The 15,145-nt window shown below is 36.7% G+C and overlaps 1 protein-coding gene across 1 annotated transcript; it reads left to right on the top strand.

The window, feature by feature from the left end:
* Positions 1-7,996: 7,996 nt before the first annotated feature.
* ercc4 (excision repair cross-complementation group 4) lies at positions 7,997-15,104 on the top strand. The gene is made up of 11 exons (XM_042735344.1): positions 7,997-8,499; positions 9,544-9,724; positions 9,798-9,993; positions 10,096-10,303; positions 11,475-11,655; positions 11,759-11,881; positions 11,995-12,102; positions 12,185-12,752; positions 12,900-12,992; positions 13,099-13,211; positions 13,295-15,104. The coding sequence occupies exons 1-11, from the start codon at positions 8,323-8,325 to the stop codon at positions 14,023-14,025; spliced, it is 2,679 nt and encodes an 892-aa protein (XP_042591278.1). The 5' UTR covers positions 7,997-8,322; the 3' UTR covers positions 14,026-15,104.
* The last annotated feature ends 41 nt before the right edge of the window (positions 15,105-15,145 follow it).

Here is a 15,145-nt window from a genome sequence, read left to right as displayed (position 1 = left end):
TGTAATCGGCATTGAGTGGAAAGTGTAACTGAAAAATGATCAGGATTGTCAGAATGTTCCAGTATTTGATTTGTGCCCCTTTTGCTTTAATGGTGGTTGCACTCGAGCTGCATGAACATCTGAATGACGTCCTGTACAGAGGAGGTCACATGACATGATCAATGTTGCAAATTTACAGTAAAACTTTACAGTAAGGTCCCATTTGTTAACTAACATGCACTAACAGTTAGTAATTAAAATTAAAAATAAAAATTAATCAATAATAAAATTAAAAATACATTTGTTCATTGTGACTGTTAGTTAAGCTTTTGATTAAAAAAATATTAGTAAATGTTGAAATTAACATTAACCAAGACTAATAAATGCTGTAGAAGTATTGATCATTGTTATGTCTTATCTAATGTGGTTAATAATGTTAACAAATGAAACCTTATTCTACTGAAGATTGTTACCAATTTTACTTCTTTGATTAATGACTTGGGAATACAGTAAGTGTAGAATCCAAAACATTTCTTATACTTTATATTATGTTTCTTTGTTTTATTTTTTCAGCATCTTATAACTTTATTTCAAGGTTTAATAGAATTAAAGGGATAGTTCAACCAAAAAATTAGCCCATGATTTAATCCACCTCAGGGTGTCCTAGGCATATCTGATATTCCCTTATACAATCGCAGTTATATTTAAAAAATGTCCTGGCTTTTCCAAGCTGTATAATTCCAGTGAATGGTGCCCCAAGACGAAAAAAGTGCATCCATCTATCATAAAATTACTCCATACAGCTCTGGGTTATTAATAAAGACATTCTGAAGCGAAACGATGCATTAGTGTGAGAAAAATATTAATTTTCATTTTTGGGTGAACTATCCCTTTAAATTAGATTTTGAATTCTATACATGGTCTATTTTTGTATTATAATTCAAATGACAGCTAAATTAATTGAAAAATGTATTGCTTTGTCTCTTTGTCTCTGTTTTTACAAATTAGCTGACTCGAAAGGACTATAAAGAAAATATTGAAAATAAAAACATTTAACTTATTTTATTTAAAAAGCAAAAATATTCTTTGTAATGTTATGTTAATGGCACAAATACAATCAATATCATTCGAGTGACAACATCAAATGGCAAAAAGAAATACAGTTATGAATCAGCAATACAAAAAAATACCACACCAATGTTTCAACTGGTATCGTTCAAAGAATGATGATATTTATAATGATATTTAACTACAGTCAAGATAACTAAAGTGACAGCATCAAATGGTAAAACAAAAGAAAATCACTAAACGAATCAGTGACAGAAAAAATACCACACCAATTTTTCCTCCATTACACAAAACAATCTTTCCCATTGCTAGCAGCTCACTGCACAGACCTGACTCAGTGAACCTAGACATAAGATGTCCCTTGTCATGTTACCTTATTTTCTCTCCAGCTTCTTCCTGTAGCAGCACTTGTATATTGAAAGCATCTTCCTGTGCTTTTTGTTCTGATCTCAAGCCTGAGGGCAAGTAATCAGCATGCCACTCTAAAATAGCATGCAGTACTCAAGGATGTACAACATAATACGATTTGTCCAGGTCAGTGACTACACCGTAGTACTGGTCTCTGTTCTTACATTGATAATTTGGATATGTCACAGTAAGTCAGCTGTAAAGAGATACACAGGTTTCTGTTATTGAAATTCATGGTTCTTATAGAAACAGGCCATAGGTCAGTTTGTAAAGCACAGTTTTTCTTGCCCATCCCGGTTGATTCTCACATGGACAGGCAGCATAGCATGTAGATGAATTCAGTCTTGGAACAGGAGGACATTTGACATTTAGCAGGTTGGTTTTCTTCACACAGCAGAATGAACTCCTACACTGAGTAAATCACAGGGCATCAACAGCCTGACATATAAACCACCAATAATAACCACCTGCCGAACAGCCAAAACTGGCTTTATCTTAGCTGCTATACTGAAGTGTAAACTATACTTTATTCAACAGTTAATTCCAGAATACTAGACCAATCAGAAAAGTAGGCAGAATTTAATTTAATATTAAATAAATCAGTTTGTCTGAATCTGTGATGGGGTATTTTTCTGTGAGTTTTTCTGCAGGTTACATCTAAATGGCAGAAGGTGGCGGCAACTCGGAAAGTGTCTTTATGAGTTATTCATTCAACTAATTCATTGTAAACGTTGATTCATGACTGTCTTTATGAACGAATCTCTGATTAATTCACTCAGATTCATTAAAAAAATGCAAATTAATTTACAATCTCAGAAAAAAAAGGTACACTGTCACAATACTCCATACAAGGTGAAAAGCTAAAAGGTACAGCTTTGTACCTTATTTACTGCTAAATTATGCCTATTAGCACCTTTGAAAGGATACCGACCCAGTGACATTTTTGTACTACCCGCCCCCCCCACCTTTTTTTGAGAAGGTATAGGGATAAAGTGAGTGTCTAATAAGTAATATGAGTGACTGAATTATTCACTTAACTGTTTCATTGAAAAATGCTGGTTCATTCAGGAATGAAACACCACCGTGAGTTGCGGCTTAAAACCTGGTAAAGGCCATTCCCATTCAGCAAACCCATGCCTAAATTTCCCACTTTTCCAATAAAAAATAAAGGGTCCAAAATTTTCTGAAGCAAGACCTTTCCACATTCCAACACTTGAGGTTGTCAGTCAATCCTCACACAGACTTTGACAGATTTCTGTACAGTATGCCCATCTTTGCCAGCTATTTTAGTGGTGTTAGATTGTAACAACAGTCATTTTCAGTATGCAGTGAGGTGGAGGGCACATTAACAAAGAGATGCAGACACACACTACATCATTAAGATGCCTCATTGGCATTGTAAAATGACTTGGCCTATAAATACCTCCCTAAATAAGACTAGAAACCATTAGTCATTTTAGATGGATTAAGAAAAAAAAAGGTGTTTTTTATACATAATGCCATGGATTGTGTGACCACACATATGACCTTGTCTTGTTTATGCCTCTTATGATTCTTTAATTAGAATTTCAACTCATTTTTTAGCATAGAAATTACTTGCAGAAGGTTTCTATATTCTACATTGTACGTGAACAGTAATCCCTTTTTACTGGTTCTTTTCACATCCAGTAAGAATGCTAATGCAGATAATCTCCCACCACATTTTCTCACACCGGGCAGCCTTGATTTTCATCCTCTGCTTCAGTTAGATTATTACACATGATATTAATATTTGGATTAAAGGGAATTGAAAAATGGGGATAATTTTTTTTAAAAGCACCTTTAGACTTATCAGCCACAATGCAGTTTGGTTTCAACAATAAGAGCTCCATTTTTAAATTCACTGGCACAAAAACTGTCTGATCAAATGGAGCAGCTGTAGTAATTTCATAAAATATGAAATGTGTTTCCACTTTCATCTGCAAAGTATTTTCTGTTATTATTTGTTCTGTTAAAATGCATTTTATGGTGACTCACAGCAGTGTGTTTTAAATTTGAGACAGCAGTGAAGTCGCAACTGTGATTTTCCCCAAATACTTTGCATTACTGAAAGATAATTTATCATGTAACTAGCCCGTTTATTTTGTATCCTTGAAGCTTTAAATTCCCACAAGAAAGTTCCCTCTGTGGTTTTTGAGTTTACTTCATCAGACTTACACTTTTCTCACTGTAACTTCATTTGGTGTTTGCAAACCAAATATCCTGCAGTGTTAGTCATGTACCTTGGTGACTTTAATCCAATTTGTGGTAGGCTTTGCCTTGAAGGTGGAGTATCCCTTCAACTAACTCACAATCTCTCCAAAACCTCGCTCTTCCGACATGTGACCACACATCTGAACATTTAAAGTGAATGTTCACCCAAAAATGAAAAGTCTGTCATCATTTAATCACCCTCATGTCATTCCAAACCTGTATGACTTTTTTTCTGCGAAACAAGATGTTTAGAAAATGTGTCCTTATAATGAAATGTATTGTCTTTTATGTTTATCAGAAAAAAAGAAAGTCATACAGCTTTAGTGCAACATGAAATGATGACAGAATGAATGATCCCTTAAAGCGATAGTTAATACACAAAAATGAAAATTACCACATGATTTATTTACCCTCAAGTCATCCTAGTGTATATGAGTTTCTTCTTTCAGAGTTATATTTAAAAAAAATTCCTAGCTCTTGCAAGCTTTATAATGGCAGTAAATAGCTGTTGAGATTCAATAGTCCAATAGAAGTCCAATAAAGTGCATAAATCCATCATAAAAAGTACTCCATATGGCTCCTGGAGGTTAATAAAGGCCTCCTGTAGTGAATTAATGCATTTGTGTAAGAAAAATATCCATATTTAAACCTTAAAAAACTGTAATCTCTAGCTTTTGCTAACTGTCGTACTAGTGTTCACAAGAGTGGCGTTCAAGCAGATGACGTAGGACATACATTTCTAATGCCTGTTTTACACAATCATACACTGTAAAAAAAATTACGGTAAAAAAATGGCAGCTGTGGTTTTGTGTCAAATATGATACATCAGGCTTTTGAGCAACGTTTATTTGCACATCTCATAATTATGGTGGACCCATAATAAAAACTACAGAACATTGATCGTAAAACTAAGTATCCTAAATATACCATATTATTTTGAGATACAGAGTGACAACTGATATTTAAATCCATTTTGTGTATGTAGTCTGCTATACTGTTGTAAAGATTGCATGGATTTACATTAAAAAGTTTGAGTTTGCTGGCCAGTCAAGCACACCAACACCATGGTCATTTAACCAACTTTTGGTGCTTTTGGCAGTGTGGGCAGGTGCCAAATCCTGCTGGAAAATGAAATCCAAAATTTCTTGGTAAACGGGTGCAGTGATTTTGGTTTTCAAAAAACATAATGGACCAACACCAGCAGATGACATTGCACCCCAAATCATCACAGACTGTGGAAACTTAACACTGGACTTCAAGCAACTTGATCTATGAGCTTCTCCACCGTTCCTCCAGACTCTAGGACCTTGGTTTTAAATGAAATACAAAACTTGCTCTCATTTGAAAAGAGGACTTTGGACCACTGGGCAACAGTCCAGTTCTTCTTCTCCTTAGCCCAGGTAAGATGCCTCTTAGGTTGTCTGTGGTTCAGGAGTTGCTTAACAAGAGGAATACGACAACTGTAGCCAAGTTCCTTGACACGTCTGTGTGTGGTGGCTCTTGATGCCTTGACCCCAGCCTCAGTCCATTCCTTGTGAAGGTCACTCAAATTCTTGAATCGATTTTGCTTGACAATCCTCATAAGGCTGCGGTTCTCTTGATTGGTTGTGCATCTTTTTCTTCCACACTTTTTCCTTCCACTCAACTTTCTGATAACATGCTTGGATACAGCACTCTGTGAACAGCCAGCTTCTTTGGCAATGAATGTTTGTGGCTTACCCTCCTTGTGAAGGGTGTCAATGATTGTCTTCTAGACAACTGTCAGATCAGCAGTCTTCACCATGATTGTGTAGCCTAGTGAACCAAACTGAGAGACCATTTTGAAGGCTCGTGAAACCTTTGCAGTTGTTTTGAGTTGATTAGCTGATTGGCATGTCACCATATTCTAATTTGTTGAGAATCTGTGTGCATTTAATAAATCTGATACACCACAATCAAAATAACAAAAGAATTAAACTACTTCAGTCTGTGTGCATTGAATTTATTTGATACACGAGTTTCACAATTTGAGTTGAATTACTGAAATAAATGAACTTTTCCCAAAACATTCTAATTTATTGAGATGCACCTGTACTTTTGCTCAGTTTGGTGTTTTCCTTCTCAGATATGAGCTTCATATTCTCTTATGTCATACTATAAAAAAATAAAATAAATAAATAAATAAATAAAAAAGACTGTTATTTCATATGTCAGCCTTCACCGGGTTAAAGAGCCAGAGCAGGAGCCATTTGCAGTGAGTTGAACATTTGGACTTGTTTTAATGAGTCATTGACATAACGCTGTTTACGCAGCGCACCTAATGTCCCCCTTTGAAAAGACTGCTAAAATCCAGCTGCTCTCTGAGCCGTTGCCTTTTCCTGCCTCAATTAATCACATATGCTTCTTGACTTGCCGTCCCTGCAATGCTCCACTACTGCTTGGGATGAGTGTTTATTTGTTTCTTCTAGATCTCCCTCTAACCTTATCCTTCCTGACATGGTGATGTTTGAGAAAGACTCATATTAAACTTTGAACCAGGTGGAATAAAAGGTTCATCCTGCTTTCTTTTGCTTCCACCATTAGGGCTTCCTCTCCTCAAGTGCTTAGTCAGAGCGTGACCTCAAAAAACAAAACTAGCTTTCTCAACACAAGATCTCTCGATTTTTTTCCCCTTTCAGTCACAGATACAATGAATGTCAAAGTGGTGCTCTTTCATGTTATTCGAGGTAACTTGCACTTAATTTCAAACCAGAAACCAGAGCACTTGATGATTTAAGGGCTTACTGAAATACACTCTGTACATGATTTTTCACTTTCTATTCATTTTTAGCAAATAAGCAAAATAAATAATGAAAGCATCAGAGCGACAGAAGAATGCACTTAAGATTTTTGAACATAACCTTGAGAGATGCAGACCTAGGAATCCACTGTTTCACTCTATCTTGACAAAGCTAAAGTGCTGTAAGACCTTTACATTTAAAGAGTGGATAATGTGCTGTGCATAGAAGCTGGTTTGGGTTTAAACAGCAGTGTCATATAGCAGTTATACATATCACATTCATAAATGTGTCCTAGAGGCATGAAACCCTGAAAACAACTGTAGCTGTGTAGCTGATATGGTAAATTTCTAAATAATTCATCTGTTTGCATAGATTTTGTGTATTTGCTACGGAATATTTTTGTATTATGATAGCAATATGAAAATAGTTTTCTCTCTATTTTCTCTAAATGCAAAAAAAGAAGAAAAAAGATTATGCATAAAAACATCCCCGTACATGTTGTATTCTTCATAATAGCTCTTTAAAATCAATTTCCTATTTATTTTTAAGCATGTCCCACTTATGCTGTGATAAACACTTCTTCAGCAGCACTCCACACAGAAGTGCTCTACTGCTCTCTCAAGGACACTAAGTAGCAATGCACCCACTCAGTGATTCATGGCTTCTGCAGCCTTCTGCACAGAACAGAATACAACACAATAGAATGGAATACCATGGAATAAAATAGGTTTGTGGTTAATGTTGTATGTACAGTTTTAAGACATGAGTGTGTGTAGGAGTAAAATGAGTGTGTTACTGTGTGCAATATGAGCAATATACAGAACAATGTACAATACAGTACATACCTCCACTGTGCTAAAATATTATGCTATTTACTGAATAGATTTTTAGCCTATAGTGAGAAATACAATAAATAGCCTACAACTATAAACACATCTGGAGAATTGGTGGAATAGAAGAATATGTATAAGAAACATAAGACATGAAAATTATAGGCTAACATAAAAGTAAGTCATAGGCTAATTATGATATCATAATTTCATTGTTTTATCTAAAATTTTCTACTTTATCGCATAATGATGATTTAATATGTCACAATTTTCTCTTTATGACTTAGTAGCGTATCTCATAATTTCGACCTCCCTCGGAATAATGAAAATGTTATAAATTCGATATCTTTGTGACATAGACATTTACCAATGCATTGTTTTTTTTTTTTTTTTTTTTTTTTTTTTTTTTTTCCATGTTGCAATAAGATAGCAGTTTAGGTGCCACTGAAGTTTTAAAAAAAAATCCAAGAATTAAAAATAAAATCAAGGTGTTTGTTGTAAAAACAGGAAGCCTTACGCAACTGAAGTGTTTCTCTTCATACACAAGAGTTTAACGTTCATGCATGTAGTAGGAGTACACTTTATGTGAAGTAAACTCTCCATTTTTAATGACCTGAACGAAAATTACGAAATTGTACGAAATTACTGCTGAAAGTGCGGTTGCTTGGGATTTGTGTTGTACCTCCAGGGCAGCAGGTGGCGCCAATTGGAATTAACGGTCTTAAGTCCGCGACGTCACGTCACGTGACACAATACGCCTTTTTGAAACAGTAACGAAGGCGAGTAAAACTTGTGTAATCTGAAGGAATTTGATATAGCTTAAACAAAACAGGTTTTGCTCAGTTCTGTGATTTTGTGTGCACTACCGGCAAAAAATAGACATTAAATGGAAGGGCAATTCTTTAGTTCGCCCTGGTAAAAGGCAGTAGAACTGCTAGAACTATGTATTCATGTCATCCAACAAAGCAGACCCAATGAACCAGTAACGTTAGCGTTATTTCAGCACGTAAAATCTAGGTGATTATTTCAGTCAGCCGTTCGTAAAGATGGCGAGCCCGCTGCTGGAGTATGAGACGGAGATGTTTCTGAGTTTGTTCAGCACAGACGGACTGCTGATCACAGCCGAGGGGCTCGGGATCGACCGCCTTCTCTTACACTTCATGAGAGTGTATTCAGAGGAGGGCAGCCTGGTGCTCCTGTTAAACACAACCACTCCTGAACAGGTGGGTCAGGCTGATTTATCCTCTTATACTGCAATTGATATACAGTAAGAGAGGACAGCGTTCGTTGACTTGGCAATACATCTCACGGATTTTACATTTAGCTAATTCTGGTACATAATTATTATGCATGTCGCTTGTATATGTTCATGTGTACTGCAAATGACCTAAAAAGTGACACAAAAGGTTGTAAACCTGATTGAAAGGCTATAAAAGTTACAGAATCTACACCATGCACAAGCATTTTCATTATATGCATTGCATTGGATTGCTTAAGCCTGTAAAGCCTGACATGAAAAAAAAAAAAAAAAAATCGAATCTTTTGAAATGGAACAGTTTGGTGAACCTTTAGATACAATATTTATAATTAGAATACAATACTCGAGGAGGGAAAAACACCTCGGTTTTTTTCAGAGGCCCAAACAGAGCAAAAATATGCAATTTGGTGCAGTTGTTGTTATTTATAAGGCCGAAAGATACGATGCAATTTTGATATATTGTAATGTACATCAATATACCGGTCTGCTAACATAAAAGGCTTGTAAATATAATTTGTCACTCTATATCTCTAAATAATATGTATTAATAATACATAAGATGATATTAAAAGGCTTAGTTTCATGGCCAAGCTCTGTAGTTTTAATTGTGGGGGGCAAGAAATATGATTAAATGCAAGGTATTGATGAATCAGAGATACAAATAAACATTCCTTACATTTGTAAATGATTTTTCTAAATAAATAAATAAAGTATGGATAATCAAGTAAGTTATGTCAGTCCAATAAATGTTTATCTTGAAATATTTCAAACAATATAAACAATATCTAAGGTAATGCTTACCTTATAATAATGTTTTTTTTTTAAAGATGTGTACAGTGACCTGAAGGTGGACATTTTTAGAATTATGTTTTACTTATAAAAAAGTAAAAAGTCTTGATCATGTTGAAAATTTAGAGGCCTTTGACATTCATGCATCATATATGATACAGTAGTCTTTATAGGGATAAAGTGATCTAATAATAATGATGAATGTGTTTGCCTGTTGAAGGAGTATTTTACAGAGCAGCTCCGTGCTGAAGGGGTGAGCCATCTTCCCCAGACTGTGACCAGTGATGTGCATAATAATGAAAGATATAATGTGTACACTAAAGGAGGAGTTCTCTTTGTGACCAGCCGCATCCTAGTGGTGGACTTCCTTACGGACCGAATTCCTGCGCACCTCATAACAGGTCAGTGGAGCTATACAGACGTTTTTCAATAATGTGTTGCTGGACTAAATTGTCTTAATGCGTATTTGAACAGGAATCCTGGTGTATCGTGCGCATAAGATCATTGAGTCTTGTCAGGAGGCTTTCATTCTGAGACTTTATCGGCAGAAAAACAAGACAGGGTTCATCAAGGCCTTTACGGACAAAGCCACATCATTCTCTTCTGGCTTCTGTAAAGTCGAGCGTGTCATGAGAAACCTGTTTGTGAAGAAGCTCTTTCTTTGGCCAAGGTATGACATTTTATTTTATTTTTTTTTACTCTGAGTATTTATGATTTTTGCAGATTAATTTTGTTTATAAATCAGGTGTATTTGCAATGCTTTATCTGCTAGATTTCAAGCATCAGTAAACGCAACGCTGGACAAACACAAGCCGGATGTGGTGGAGCTGCATGTGTCTCTGACTCCAGCGATGAGAGCCATTCAGAGCTCTATTCTGGACATCATGAACGCCTGCTTGAAAGAGCTGAAGCGCTACAATCCCACTCTGGAAGCAGAAGACCTCTCTCTGGAGAACAGCCTGGGCACTTCCTTTGAGAAAGTGAGAAAAGACATTTCATAGTGCTATTGATGATACTGTACATGAGGGGGGAAAAAATCACTATACCATAATTTTTTTTAACAACATACAAGAATTATAATAAATAATACTGAATTTCATGTACATATAAAGCACATATTGTGCATGACCATATTCTACATCCCTAATCCTACCCAATACCTAAACTTAACAACTACCTTATTAACTGTTAATAAGCAGCAAATTAGGAGTTTGAGGCAAAAGTCGTAGTTAATGGTTTGTTTGTACGTAATGTTGGCACAGTAGTTAACCAGAAAAATTTAAAATGGCACGTCATGCCGAAAAGGTTGCCGACCCCTGCTGTACACAAAACAGCAATGCGCTTTAAGAACGCTGCTTTATCAGGCATTAAAGACATCATGAAATTAAAATTAAATCTACCAATTGCCATTCGGACCAATCACTGCAGATTAGCGTCACTCAAAGGAGGGGTTTGGGAAAATGAATCGTTGAGCGAATCGTTCAGGAGTCGTTAATCAAGTAAGGTAAAAATAAATGCATATTATAAGACAATGGAAGTGTGGTTCCACTTTATATTAGATGGCCTTAACTACGATGTACTTGCATTTAAATTAATCATTTGATACAAGGCATTTATTGTGTACATACATGTTTACATTGTAATTATATTTTTAAAAATACCTGCATGAAATTACATCTGTAATTAATTTCTGTAATTACATTTACAGCTACACTGTTGACCTATCCCTTACAGTTTAACCCACCCTTAAACCTACCCATACCACCAAACCTGTACCTAACCTTACCCATATCCCACCTCAATAGCAGTAAAAGTGTTTTGCAATATTATATTAACACAGTAAGTACATTGTAGTTATTTTTTGATGCAAGTACATAGCAGTTAAGGCCACTTAATATAAAGTGGGACAGAACATGTTTTTTGACCTTGCATGCATGTCAACCTGTTGTTGGGGACTCCCCAAACCAAAATATTAACCTTTCATAACACATAATAGGGGCACTTTCATTTTTTAAAAAGTGCTGTATTGCTGAGGCAAATATAAATTAATTATTTCAAAACAATTTAAAGTGAAAAGAAAGCAATTAAACAAAAAAGAAAGATAAATAAATTGTGAGTTGCTGACCATGGTTTTTTTTTCTTCAAATGTAGACAATTCGTCATTATCTTGACCCTCTGTGGCATCAGCTGGGGTCCAGGACCAAATCTCTTGTTCAGGACCTGAAGATTTTAAGAACCCTTCTTCTCTACCTCACTCAGTACGACTGTGTCACCTTCCTCAATCTGCTGGAGTCTTTGAGAACCAGCCAGAAAAGCTTCGGTAGTAATTCAGGTACAGTCAGCTGATCTGTTGCTCTGTTTGAACTCTTCAGAGATGGAGCAAATTATAGTCAGTAAAGGTCACCTGATTCTTTTTTTCTCCTGTTTTGAATCAGGTTGGCTATTCTTGGACTCAAGCACATCAATGTTTGTAAATGCTCGCAGTCGTGTGTATCGCATTCAGGAGTCAAAGAAGAAACTTAAAGTTGGAGAGACTGACCAGAAACAAAGTGCCCTAGGTACAATATGTTTGATGTATAATGTTTCTTAGAAAAAGTGTTTACATACTTTGTTTCAGATTTTAATACACGTGCATATTAGTATCTTCTTTTCTATTTATGTATAAAACTAGCCCCTCCAATAAGAGAGCTTGTGCTTGAGAAAAATCCAAAATGGGAAGCGCTAACAGAGGTACTACGGGAGATTGAGAAAGAAAACAGCAACCGTGAGCATGAACCAGGTAAAACCATTTAACAGTTAAGTGTTTCATGATAACCATTCATATCCAAAACATTAAGTTAAATTAGTTGTCTGTACACCAGGCCGTGTGTTGATATGCGCCAGTGATGACAGAACATGCGCTCAGCTGAAAGAATACATCCAAAAAGGAGCGGAGCACCTACTGAATCGCCTTTATTCACGCACCATTGGAAAAGAAGATCCTCAGCCTGATTTGCTGAAGCTTGACAAAGGCTGGCCCAAGAAGGACTCCGCTAAGAGCAAAGGGAAAAACGGGCAGCCGAAAAAACCCAAAACCAACTCAAAGAAACTAACAAAGAATGAGAGGCCGTCAAGAGTCTCTCAGATGGAAAGGCAGGAAGATGGAGCTGAAAAGGACCTAATTGGAAACAGTGAAGATGAAGGAAGGATGGCTGAAGAGGAAGAGGAAGAAGAAGAGATTCTTCTTGATCTTTCTTCCGATGACTACTATGGCATTCTTAAAGAGCCGTTGACTGTCATTCACCCATTGAAGGGATGCAGCGACCCGTACAGTTTGACACGGGTGTTGCATGAAGTTGACCCCATGTTTGTTGTTTTGTATGATGCTGAACTCAGTTTTGTGCGGCAACTTGAGATTTATAAAGCCAGCAGGCCAGGAAAACCTCTCCGGTGCGTATATTGGCATGGAGCAAATGTATATTCTAAGAAACAGAAATAGTACTTAAAGTTTGGGGTCAGTAAGATTTTTTTTAAAAATGTTTTTGAAATAACTTGTAATCGATTTAACTTTCCTGATTGTTTTCCCCTCGTGTTTAGTGTGTATTTTCTTATATATGGAGGCTCGACAGAAGAACAGAGGTATCTTACAGTCTTGAGCAAGGAAAAACAAGCATTCGAGTACCTCATAAGGTTAGCTCAATATTTCCTATTTATCTGAAGGAAAATATTAGCTCAACTGCATTATCTTTTCGTGACACCGCTTATTTTAAAAACTGCTCTTTTCTTTTTAAAATAGGGAAAAGGCCAGCATGGTTGTGCCAGAAGAGAGAGAGGGTAGGGAAGACACCAACCTAGATCTTGTCCGCAGTCAGGAACCTGCAAATGCCACCACCAACACCCGCAAAGCAGGTAAACCTTCATTGTTCCCTGTGATGTATTCATAAAATATGGTTTTGTCAGTGTGCTGAATAATGGTTGATATGTTCAATTAGGGGGTCGTGAAGAGGTTAAAGAGCCGCAGCGAATTATAGTTGACATGCGGGAGTTCCGCAGTGAGCTTCCTTCCCTTCTGCATCAACGGGGTCTCGACATTGAACCCGTCACCTTAGAGGTTGGCGACTACATACTGACTTCAGAGATCTGCGTGGAGCGCAAAAGTGTCAGCGACCTCATTGGTTCCCTGCAGAGTGGGCGTCTCTACACACAGTGCCTCTCTATGTCTCGATTCTATCGGCGTCCCGTGCTGCTTATCGAGTTTGACCCTGCAAAGCCTTTCTCCCTGATGGCCCGCAGTGACTTCCGTCAGGAGATCTCTGCCAGTGACGTCACCTCCAAACTGACCCTCCTCACCCTCCATTTCCCCCGCCTGAGGCTGCTCTGGTGCCCATCTCCCTACGTGACAGCAGAGCTGTTTCAGGAGCTCAAACACGGCCGCCCAGAGCCTGATGCTGCTACAGCTCAGGCTGTTACTGCAGAATCAGAGACGGTGACGGAATCAGCAGACATGTACAACCCCGGCCCTCACGACTTCTTGCTCCGTATGCCTGGAGTCAATGTGAAAAACTTCAAGAGCCTTATAAAACATGCTTCCTGTCTGGCTGATCTTGTAACATTTAGTCAGGATAAGCTTAGTGAGATATTGGGCAGTAGTAGCAACGCCAGGCAGCTTTATGAATTCCTACACAATCCAATGGATGTGGTGCCTGTTCTGAAAAACAAGTAGACATCGTAAAGAAGAAAAGTATTTGCATCGTAATCTCAGGTTTGGTAATTGTGCCTGTCTGTTATGAAATTGTTGTATAAAATGCAGTGAGTGAATTATTGTATTGTATTACTGAATATTTAAATAGATAGTTCAATCAAAAATGAAAATTCTGTCATTAATTACTCACCCTCATGTCGTTCCAAACCTGTAAGGCCTTCGTTCATCTTTGAAACACATTAAGATATTTTTGATGAATTCCGAGAGCTCTCTGACCCTCCCATAGACAGCAACGATCCTAACATGATCAAGGTCCAGAACATAGTAAGGACATTGTTAAAATAATTCATATGAGATCAATTGTTCAACCGTAATACGAGAGTATGAAGCTATGAGAAAACTTTTTTTGTGTGCAAAGAAAACAAAAATAATGACTTTATTCAACAATTCATCTCCCCTGCGTCACCCTGTAGTGCCATTTTGGAGAGTATCACATATGTAAACAACGTGTGTATGCAGATACATTGTTTACGCTTTGATCTGAATGTAAACAACGTATCTGCGTACATACGTTGTTTATGTGTGTGATACTCTCCAAAATGCCACTAGGGTGATGCGGAGGAGACGAATCGTTGAATGAAGTCATTATTTTAGTTTTCTTTGCGCACAAAAAGTATTCTCGTAGCTTCGTGAAATTACGGTTGAACCACTGATGTCACATGGATTATTTTAACGATGTCCTTACTATTTTTCTTGACCTAGATAGGGTTAGAACCCTTGCTGTCTATGGGAACTTCAGAAAGCTCTCAGATTTCATTAAAAATTTGTTATTCGAAGTTGAATGAAGGCCTTACAGGTTTGGAACGACATAAGTAATTAGTAATAAATGACAGAATTTTTATTTTGGTTAACTATCCCTTTAAAATTTAAATACCTTGTTTGCTAGAATCAAACTTTCCAGTTTGTAATGACTAGTGACATTGCTGTGTGATATTTAAATGCTGTTATTTGCTTATTTTAAAATGTAATATTTTCATTGGCAAATTCCACTTTTAGAAAAAGTTAAAATTTGTGTCATGAATAAATTATTTCTGTAATTATCTCTGTGTATTTAACACAATATTTAAATCCTGTCATTTAC

Source organism: Cyprinus carpio, chromosome B12 (assembly GCF_018340385.1).
Source record: "Cyprinus carpio isolate SPL01 chromosome B12, ASM1834038v1, whole genome shotgun sequence".
NCBI classification, from domain to species: Eukaryota; Metazoa; Chordata; class Actinopteri; order Cypriniformes; family Cyprinidae; genus Cyprinus; species Cyprinus carpio.
The sequence above is the reverse complement of the archived record's forward strand: the minus strand, read 5'-3'. Positions and strand labels throughout refer to the sequence as shown.